This window comes from Lactuca saligna, chromosome 1, assembly GCF_052625555.1.
Source record: "Lactuca saligna cultivar CGN05327 chromosome 1, ASM5262555v1, whole genome shotgun sequence".
Classification (NCBI taxonomy): Eukaryota; Viridiplantae; Streptophyta; class Magnoliopsida; order Asterales; family Asteraceae; genus Lactuca; species Lactuca saligna.
Window position 1 is genome coordinate 61,384,485 of NC_136417.1, and position 10,869 is coordinate 61,395,353.

The following is a 10,869-nucleotide window of genomic DNA, read 5'->3' on the forward strand; positions in this document are numbered from 1 at the left end:
GTGAGAAAAATTATAGACAAAACTGCAAAAATGGTCCCTGTGGTATTCCTTTTTTTTTTTAGGTTTGGTTCGAACCTCGACTTTTTGGCATCGTGGTCTTTTTTTCTGGGGTTCGGTTCCACTTCAGATGGTCCATGTGGTATGTCAAAACTTGCAAGTATGGACAAAAAAGGTTTGGACTAGCACCAATGGTTAAAAAGTTTTATTTTCTTGCGATTTTGGTCCAATTTGGTTTGAACTTTTTTGTAAAGACAATTTTGTCCTTGGTTTTTGCTTTTTTAATTTTTATTTATTTATTCAAATACTCTTATAGTTAAAAGAAAAAATTAAAAACAAAAATAAATTTCTCTCTCTCTCTCTCTCTAACAATTAAAAAAATAAAACTAAAATACCCCCTTTCCTTCTTCCCCATCTCTCTTCTTTTCTTACTACAAAACATAAACAATTTTTAGATGCCTCTCACCGGAAGCCGACGCATTGCTGGAGTTGCCACCCTCATCAGAGCCTCTCGCCGGAGCCGCCACCCTTACCATACCCTTTATGTCTTGCCGAAAAAAACTAACTGATGTTTTCATCGGAAAAGGAGAGAGGGTTTCAGATAACTCTCTCTCTCTCTCTCTCTCTCTCTCTCTCTTCTATGTCGTCGGAGGTAGGCTCGTAATCGGACATCCGCCGAAAACCATTAGACCTCAGCCCACCATAATCAGACCTGCAATCTGTCGGAGACGATCTATATCTCTCTCATCATCGGCGAAACCCTTAGTAAAACTATAGCCTCCAGCGCCGCCAACCGGAGCGGCTCTACAAACCCTAGTAAAGACGGCGACTTGTGATCTCTGGCATCCCAATCAACAAACACCACCATTTCAGGTTTGGTTTCAAACATCTCTGGCCGCTCTCCCAATATCGAATATGTAAAAGAGATGGCGAGAGAGGTGATGTTCCACCTCAGATTTGAGAGAGAGGGAGAGGGAGAGAGAGAGAGAGAGAGAGAGAGAGAGAGAGAGAGAGAGAGAGACAGAGAGAGAGAGAGAGATAGAGAGAAGAAGAAATAGAAGAAGAAGAAGAAGAAGAAAAAAGATCACGTTTAAGATCTGGCGAGTTTGGAGTTTAAGATGTGTCAAGTTAGATTGCGTTCCGCCTTAGATATTTGAATCGAATTCTGGGTTTTATGTGTGTGTGTGTGTATGTTTAGTCTATGTGTGTCTGTGTCTGTTTGTGTTGAATTTTTGAAAAAATTGAGTTAGGTGGCGTTCAACCTCAGATCTTTGAATATGATCTGATTTTGTGTGTGTATTCATCAGATCTAATTTTGAATATGGTTTTTGTTTATATGATGATTTTTTGGTGAAGATGAAGTGGAAAGTTTAGATAAAGATGGTTGTGGCAGACAGTGTTGGTTATAGACTGTGGTGGTGGAGGCGGTGGTGGTGAAGATGTTATTGAGTGTTCTTGAATCTATGAATATGTTCATGGGTATATTTTACATGCATAAATGGACAGATCAAAAAATTCGGTCAAGAGACCGTATCCCGATCTGATACCACACTTGAAAACTTGTATGAATTGGGAACATATCGGTATTTTTGTAATTTAACCAATATACTTTAGTTTTGGCCATGAAAACTATGGATCAAACGAGCCACGCCACTCGTGAGCTACTTCGGACCGGCTCGTTGAAAGCTCGACTCGAAACTGATTTTAAACGAGCCAGAACCGAACTCAAGCTTAATATTAAACTCATTTATTAAACGAGATCGAGCTCGAGATCGTGCCTTTGTCACTAAAGCTTGATTAGGCTCGCGAGCTTAAACTAGCTTATATATAATATAATTTATTATTATTTTTATATACTAGAGATTTAGGGTATTAGTAAAACGAGCTAGAATTAAGCTTAAACTTATTTAGGCATGTTAGTAAAAAACGAAACGAGCTTAAGCTTGGGCCAAGCTTGTATAAGTCTATACGAGATCGAGCAAAGCTCAGTACAATAAAGATCGAATTGAGCTGAGCTCGAGCTCGAGCCCCATATAACTTAAACAAGCTTGAGCTGAGCCTGGCTAAGATAGGGCTCCGCTCGGTTCATTTGCACCCCTAATGCTCCGCTCGGCTCGTTTGCACCCCTAATGATGTTTTGCAAGCAATTTCTATCCTATCAACCCCATCGTCCTTGGATTCCGTGGAGAAGAAAAACAAAGGCAGTGGTTAATCGGAAACCTAGTGTTTCTCTTTTTCTTGATTGAAAAAGATTTAATATGTGGGTCGATGATCGGGGATAAGGTTGAGCTGTGTTGGCGACTCGTTATGATTGAAACATTGTCTTAATCTTTACCTAGGTTGATACTTTGTAAATCCATTTAAAAGGGGTGGGGACGGAGGCAAGACCCATTTATATTAATTTTATTTGAAAAAGGCGTAAAAGGTGGGTCGATGATCGGGGAGAAGGTTGAGTTGTGTCGGCGACTCGTTATAGTTGAGACATTATCGTAATCTTTGCCTAGGCTGAGTACTAATTTGTAAATCCATTTAAAAGGGATGTGGAAGGAGGTATGACCCATTTATATTATTTTTATCTGAAAATTTAAAACATTAAAAGGAAAAGCTAAAAAAGAAATTATAAATCAATCTTTTTCATTAATTAAAGACTAAAATTTTAATAAAATAATACCATAGGAAGTGACTGAGTGAAAACAATAGGAAGGAACGTGAAAATTAAACCAAACCATATAAATGATTCGTTAATGTATTCAAAAATTTAAATAAACTTTTATATGTAACATAACATTAAAACATTGAGAGATAGATCTAAACATCCTTACTTGTTTGTTGCAAAGCTTGAAACCAATTAAGACATTGGGAGATAGCACTAAAGATCCTTATTTGTTTGGAAGGGGACATGTTATGGTTAAGAGAGATTTTGACATGTTTTTTTTTTATTTTTATTTATTTATTTAAAAATGGAAGACTAGAGATTAGAGTTGAACATAAAGTTGGGGTCTTCGATCCTACCTAACATTTAACTAGGCTTGTAACATCAAAATTGAAACTAATCGTAGTATGTGTGTTCTGTAGGATTTTCTATAGACCAAATACTAGGGCTTTCAATGAGCTACACATAGTATTTTTGCAATCTTACCCTAGTTGGATCCGTCCGGGCTTGCTAGTCATGTTAGGATTATAGTTTTATCATGATTATAAAAACTGAAATGATTTTAGATGCGAGTTTAATAAAATCATTAAAGACCAAGTTAGGTGGGTGCTAGAAATTGGCACTTTGAGCCTTTTGGACCCTTTTCCCATTTTTTACCTGGATACAATTTCCTTTCAATTTTATCAAATGTATGAATACATACTTTTTCTGTCTACAAACAAAAAACATAAAGATTAAGAGAGTATTAATTACTACTGACTTTATTAAATAAAATGACAATTATACCTTTTTGTTGCATTTAATTTCATCATTTTGTGCATTTAAATCCATTGTAGGTTAATTAATAATGAAAAGTATTTTGGTATATATATATATATATATATATATATATATATATATATATATATATATATATATATATATATATATATATATATTATTTTGGAACAAATAAAAAAAGAAACATATGGAAAAGTCCTAAATGTTAAACTACTCTTAATCATATTTTCTTTAAATAGCAACATATGACTTAAACTTAAGAAAAAAGAATAGAAAAGTCCGACCCATGCAAAACCATGGGCTTTAATGGGCCGCTTTTCAAAGAAAAACAGATCGGGCTTTGAATAGGCGGCATTGGCCTGGGTTAACCACACATTGGTCTTTATGGTTCGGGAAGGCTTGCCGGCGTAGTGTTCAACAACCACTTGCATTTAAAATAATCAATATTCCAAAACATTATAACATATAAATAAAGACATAAAATTGTTATTTTCATCAAATAATCCAAAATCATAAACTAACAACGTGAACGATTTCAACTATTATTCAACAATAAATTACCTCTTAACTTCATTATTCTACAAAAATCACAACTAAAAGAAGACCCCAAATATGTGCTCTAACAAGCACATCGGCTTACACAACTAAAGCCGAATTATCCATAACTTTGCACAAAAAACAACTCGACAATTACTTCCAATCGAACAAACAAACAAACAAGCGGCTTACTCCTGACCTAGTCTTCTTAGTCTTTAGCACAACCACAAGACTTTACAAGTCACCTCAGCCAATAACAGCCGACACGACTTTTAAAAATCATTATTCTTAAACTTATCAAATTAAAATGCAAACTCAGAGGGTCCTCCTCCACGTGGATTCCTCCGACAAAACCTTCATTACGGGTTAGACCTTAAACTACACGAACTCCTCCAAAAACAAACCATCGTCTTTATATCACTAGAAATAAAATCCTGATCACCTGCAAAAAAACTGAACAATATTCAGTGATAAATAATTATAAAAGGTCCCCACACTGAAAAAAATAATGTTAAATAATTGTAAATTTGTATTAAAGACTTGTTGGCGTTACCATTGAATATAGATTGCTTATTTTTTGAGACCATTACTGGACAAAACCTTTTTCCCGTATGGGCTTGTACGTAATGCAGGAACATGGGGTTTTATTGCCTCGATTAATGCCTCACGTAGAGCTCCCTGGACACAAGACAAGTAAGTATATACAATATACATGTATACGTGGTTTGTTTATTATAGTAACCTATTTTTATTTATTCTTAATAATGCAGCACTATTAGTTTGAACGCCACTTATAGCCATATATATACCAAATACAAACTATTTTCTTTACTATAATTGGATGGCTTTTTCGAAAGACAACGTCCTTATAAGAAAAGAACGGAATGTTTGGATTGATTTTTCAAAATACACTGACTTGATAGAAAACAAATTGGAAATACTAGAAGAAATGAAAGGAGAATTATATAATAAACAAATAAATAAATAGAAGTACATTGCGACATTATACTTACATTTCTTTGTTCATGAATGCGATCATATTTTCGTTTCTTTTTATTATAGTATTGTAATTTGAAAAGTATATCAACTTGTGATCATCCATAAAACGATTTTTACTTTTATAACTGGATAGTGTTTTTAATATAGAATGTACAAAATAAATAAATAATTTTACAATGTCATAATTAGGTAGCTTTTTTAAAGTACATTGTCTTGATAATAAATAAATTTGAAAGCACAAAGTTGTTATAAAAGAAAGAAATGAACATGAGATGTTATAATAAATTATAAATGGAACTACACGCGTGTTTATTTTTTCATTAGCCCTTTGCAAGAATACGGAAGCTTGAACAAAAAACGGTTTTTGTCTCATTTTTAGAAACTATAATGCATTTCTGGGATAAAATTTCCGCCCAAAACTATAGGTTACTTCGTTAGTTTACATGGGAGAAATCAAATAAGCTTGAAAAATCTATATATACACATACCTTTGAAGAACGAAGAGCTGCCTGGATAACATAGTTTCCATACGGATCCTGCATGATTTGATCTAAACGAGGATTACCCATCAACTCATTAACAATACAAATACGCCGCTCTTCTCTTGCATATTTTAAGCATTTTTCCACCACATTACTACTGTATTTCTGCATCGCTAAATCACCATAGTTACCCTCAAGTTGATCAAGAATGGCCGATGTCGCCCATGGAACTTGAAGCTCAAAAACATATTGTACAACATAGTTCCTGCAACGTACAACTCAATTCAGCACAGAATCACTAACAACAGAGAGTGATCGATCATTAGGGTTAGGGTTCATGATACATACCCGTATGGATCTTGTGAAAGGATTAGAGCATTCGAAGTAATCTCACGAACAATACGCCGTCTTGGTTCACCATCTGAATGACTTAAGCACTTCTGAAGCACACAACACCCATGTCGATCTGTCGCTAGCTCTATGCATTTCATAGTCGCAGCTTCAAAAAGAAACTGTAAAAAAGATATACACGAGTGTTGTTAATTCTATATATATATGTTCGGGATTAATTATATATAACTTATAATATATCAAGATTCAAAATTTATGTTATAACCTCGTTGAATTCGGGTTTTAAATACTGCAAGAATCGTTGAGCAACATGATTGCCATTCATGTTCTTCATCAACCCAATAATCCCGGGCTTTAAAGCGGAAACCACCATGGAACACTGCTCACGAGTTTTAAGAGTTTCAACGACCTTCTGAACAGCTCGAGTCCTACAAACAACAAAATCGATCATCATTCACTACAATAATCATAATTACGAAAGTTCTAAACAAATCCAAAAGAAAAGAAGACAAACCCATGCATATCACATGAGATCCTAACAAGATCTCCAGGCTTTCGAGTAATAACCCTAAGAATCTGCATATGTTGATGCTTGTCACAAACTTCTAGAAGCTTCTGAACAAGATAGTTTCCAAAAGGGTCAGTCATAAGCTCGACAACATGCACTATAACTTCTCGAAAAATGTTCTCAAGATCTTCCCTTGTCCCCTCGGAGAATTTCTTCTGTAAGGAACGACACCCTTGTTGATCTTTCGCCATGCAATATATTCTCTCACCAAAATCGTCAGATTTCATGATATTTGAAACCGGATCTTCACGTTCAAAGCTTCCAAACTTTAGCGACCCGAGTGGGTTCAACCCACGTGACCTCGTGAGTATCTTTTCGGGTCCCTTTTGGTTAGCATGGGTCATGAACCGGTTCAACGAAGGTGTAGGTTGGTGCATTGACCGAGGTTGACTCTCTAGATTCTTACAGAATTGGTGTATGTTCATCGGATGATAATTATATTCGTTTTCGAGGTTTCTCCATGTTAGATTGGACTGGGGATTGAAAAACAATTGTTGTTGATTTGGGATCATGGGAATTGCTACGAGTTGTTGACCATTAAAGTCAACGCCATTGAAGGGTGTGGAAGAAGGAGGTGGTGGTGAGAGCATGATTGGCCTATCTTTGATGCTTAAATCTTGAAAAACAGATGCGAATGATTGGTCGTTTAAACATTCGCCTTCGATGAATTGAACCCTTCTCACGTTTAACTTTTTGTCATTCAAAGTATCAAGAAATGTACCATTTTCAGGATTTGTGTAGAGATTTTTGGAGCTTTTGGAAGAATTAAAGACTCCAAATTCTTCGGTGTTTGGGGTGACAGTAGCTCGAGGTATCTCACCAAGAAGCTTATCGAATTCGTCAAACTCCAATTCGTGAACTCTCTCCGGCATTTTACAAGATAAATTGATAATCCTTCGAGATCTAGTAAACAATAAAGATGATAATCAGATAACATTTTATAGATTTCAAGAACGATATATATTGTTTGTATGATAAGTTTTAGTATAATACGTTTTTTAAGACTTTATAAGAAGAGGAGTTAGTTAATAATGGATGATAACAGCAATAATAATTCAAAATGTTAACATTTAAAAGGCAAAAGCAATCAATGTGATATGACATAAAGTTCCCTTTGGGTTAAGAGAAGGGGTTTGTTGGTATGGGGGACCTACACCTAGTACCTTAAAAGGGTCGTGCTATGACCTTAAAGAAAATGGGACTTGAAAAACTTGACTTCTTTCTCATCCAACCAAATAAACCTTAAACAATAAACATTTTAGTGTGTGCAAAACCATAGTTATAATCTTCCAAATCTTTTATTGACAATCTTAAGCTCATGATTCTATTGATGTATCATTTTTCATTCTCCATTTTTTGACTTACATCAAGTAAATAGACCCATCATGATTTTATATATGTCAATCATCAAAGGAATGAAATGATTGTATAAATAATCAATCATTTCATTTGGTGATTGATATTCATAATGTTAAGAGTGTAAGCATGTGTTAACAGTGTACTTGTACTATTGTTCCTTTGGAGTCTCTACTTGCTAGATTATAATAAAAATATTTAGAGGTACAAAAAAATAAACACATGAAATAATAGTAAAATGGGACCTACAAAACGAAATAAAGCATTAAATGACACTCACAAAACGAAAATACCAAACAAGATTTGACCTAATCCTTCACATAATAACATGCTTACGATGATACACTTTAGTGAAAAATTCCAAAATAAGGAATGAATGAATAAGTAAAGCACATTGTCAAATTCACACAATAGAAAACAATTCAGATTGTATACAAGATCAGCATCACAGATGGATCCTTTCATCAGATGCATGAAAACCCAGAAAACCATAATCATAAAACACCGTTATAACCAACAAAAGATGAATCTTTAATTATAAAGAAATTTCAATCATTTACAAGAAAGTTCATCAGAACATCCAAAACCCAGAACAGAAAACACAAATCTTTGATGAAATTGAGATTTGATTTCACGAAAAGAACACGTACCAGTGATGATCGACTGAGATCAAAAGGGGGAAAACAAAATGGGTCGTGAAATCTTGAAATTGTGGTGGTGAAATCGTGAAATGGGGATGGGAGTGTGGTGGTGAGATCAGGAGTAGAGGCGGCGTAATGATGGAGTAATATTCATAGGTGGTAGGAGTGAAGAGCAATGGGGGCCATGAAAAATAGCATTGCATATGATATGATGGGGTGATGGGTGAGGGGTTGTACATAACATTTCACAAAAACAGAGCAAATGCAATTATACATGTCTACCCATCCCATGCAACCCTCTCACTTTTCCTTTTTTTTTTTTTTTTTTTTTTTTTTTATATATTTTTTTTAACCTTGTTTAATTTGATTATAATTTTAAGAAATTAGTAAATTATCAATAGATTGTCATATATTTTGTTCTATATGTATCTCAATTAGAGGTCCCACATAGTTGGATCTAGTTAAATAACAAGTCAAGAAAATAATATTTTTACCTTTTTAGGCTAATCATTGTTAATTGTTTATAGATAAAATTATGCCGATTGGTTTGAAAACATTTCATAACATATAGTCATGTTTTGTTACAAATATGCTGCAACAAAAATCATTTTTAAGGTTTTAAATCTTGGCTATTATCAAATTTATATCAACCGATCAATCATAGCAAATAAATAAAAATTTAGACAAAGATCATTACAAGAGTCTATAAAAATTACATTCCAACTATCTTCCATGATGTTTGTGACATGTTAACAATCATCTTCTAATCCTTTATACATGACACAATATAAAAATAGAGTATAATCTCTATGGTTTAGGGTAATTTGCACGTTTGGTCCCTAACTTATTTTTTTAACTCGGAAGGTTCCTACTTTTGTTTTTGTTACGCGCTTGGTCCCTGTCTTACATAAAAAGTCTATTTTTCCCTTTATTTTTTAATTTATTTAAATAAACACACCCTTAATCTCACCCTTCTCACCTTACCTTACGTATCCCATAATTTTTTCCTATTTAAATAATAGTCTTTTTAGGTATGACAGGGACCAAACGCGTAACAAAAACAAAAAATAGGGACCAAACATGTAATAAAAACAATCAGTAAGGACCTTCCGAGTTAAAAAAATAAGTTAGGGATCAAACACGCAAATTACCCCAAACCATAGGGACCATTCGTGTAATTTACTCTAAAAAATATACGATTACTTAATCGTCTCGTAAGCTATATAAGTTTAGACACAAAAATACTTTCAATAGCTTTGCAAAACTATTTTCTATACTTTCCAAAATCTTACACATAATTAGCTGTGAAACCCCGTTCCGCGGGGTTCGGTTAAGACTAGAGTTTTACAGTTTTGTTTATCGGTTATGTATGTTGTGTAGTCATAGATAGTGCACAGTATGCAGGGGCATTTTTGACAAAACAATTGTTAAAATCACGATTTTTTTACTAAAACAACAAAGTCCAAATAGTTGGTTTTTCGAAGAGTTTAATAACAATGTAAAAGCTGTACAAATTTTTTTAAATGAACAATAAAACACAAGTTGAAAGGATGTAGCTTCAAAATTGGGGCAAGTATATTATCAGGATATCGTTCAACCCACCTCTCTTTCATTCGCAAAGGGGAAATCGGTAGGTGGTCTGGATAAATGACAAAAATAAGGAAAAAGAAAAAAAAATTACAAAAAGATGCATCTTCAAAGTAGTCACAAGTGATTCCATAGGGTTTCACCTGTTTGGTTGGAAAAATGTGACTACTTTCAAGATGCATCTTTTATATCAAGTAAACAGTTATGTAATATGTAACATGACAAGAAAAAATGTGGCAAGTTTAATCTTTCTCAGGTGTAAAAAATTTGGACGGGTAATGGAAAGGATAAACTTACTTGGGATTTGCTAACTTCTGAAGTCAAACTTTTAGGTCAACTATATTCTTCTGCAAAGCTGGATAAAAATCAAATGGAAAATAAGTTTAACACATGTACATATACATTCTTCTAATCATTGAAGCCATATATCAATTTATAAGCCTATAAATTGAGTACATAGGTACATGATCATCATAATTGCCTTCAACAGGTAGTTAATTTCAATGAAAACTTGAAGAAAACGGATGAATACCTGTAATAAAAAGAAAAAATAAAAAGAGATTGATTCAAGTAAAAGAATAAGAAATCAATCACTAAATGCAGCTAAAATGAACATAAAAACTGTATTTTAAATAAAAAAATTCCATTATTAGAATTTATCATTCTAAAGTGTGACTTTTAGTTTTTCAATATAAATATATGAATCAAGCTATAGAAATTTTACTAATATTGTAATGCTATCTTTTCCTCCTTGCTTTCTTTGATTTTTATGGTGGTCAAGTTAGTATTTTTCTGGTTTATGTGTTTTAGAGTAACTGCTCCTTCAACACCACCACATGGTTCTATAAATGCAAATCTCTTTGAATGGATAAAAACTAAGATCAGTTACTTATATTAATACATGCAAAATAGAACACA

At 33.6% G+C, this 10,869-nt stretch overlaps 1 protein-coding gene across 2 annotated transcripts; it reads right to left on the minus strand.

The window, feature by feature from the left end:
- Positions 1-3,963: 3,963 nt before the first annotated feature.
- On the minus strand, positions 3,964-8,575 carry PUM12 (pumilio 12). Of its 2 annotated transcripts, none has more exons than XM_078986145.1 (7): positions 8,374-8,575; positions 6,314-7,270; positions 6,065-6,227; positions 5,797-5,960; positions 5,455-5,713; positions 4,521-4,645; positions 3,964-4,409 (listed from the first exon to the last, which is right to left on the minus strand). In XM_078986145.1, the coding sequence occupies exons 2-6, from the start codon at positions 7,237-7,239 to the stop codon at positions 4,538-4,540; spliced, it is 1,620 nt and encodes a 539-aa protein (XP_078842271.1). In that variant the 5' UTR covers positions 7,240-7,270; positions 8,374-8,575; the 3' UTR covers positions 3,964-4,409; positions 4,521-4,537. The 2 variants fall into 2 exon arrangements, with proteins under 2 accessions (XP_078842271.1, XP_078842262.1); XM_078986136.1 differs by having other exon boundaries at positions 3,964-4,420.
- Positions 8,576-10,869: the final 2,294 nt, after the last annotated feature.

Bases quoted from the DNA above. Each gene is read 5' to 3' on its own strand.
- PUM12 (XM_078986145.1), bottom strand. From the start codon at position 7,239: ATGCCGGAGAGAGTTCACGAATTGGAGTTTGACGAATTCGATAAGCTT. The intron at 6,228-6,313 runs GTTTGTCTTCTT...TGTTGTTTGTAG, and splicing joins ATCTCATGTGATATGCATGG to GACTCGAGCTGTTCAGAAGG. The intron at 4,646-5,454 runs GTATGTGTATAT...TCTTGTGTCCAG, and splicing joins CAGCTCTTCGTTCTTCAAAG to GGAGCTCTACGTGAGGCATT.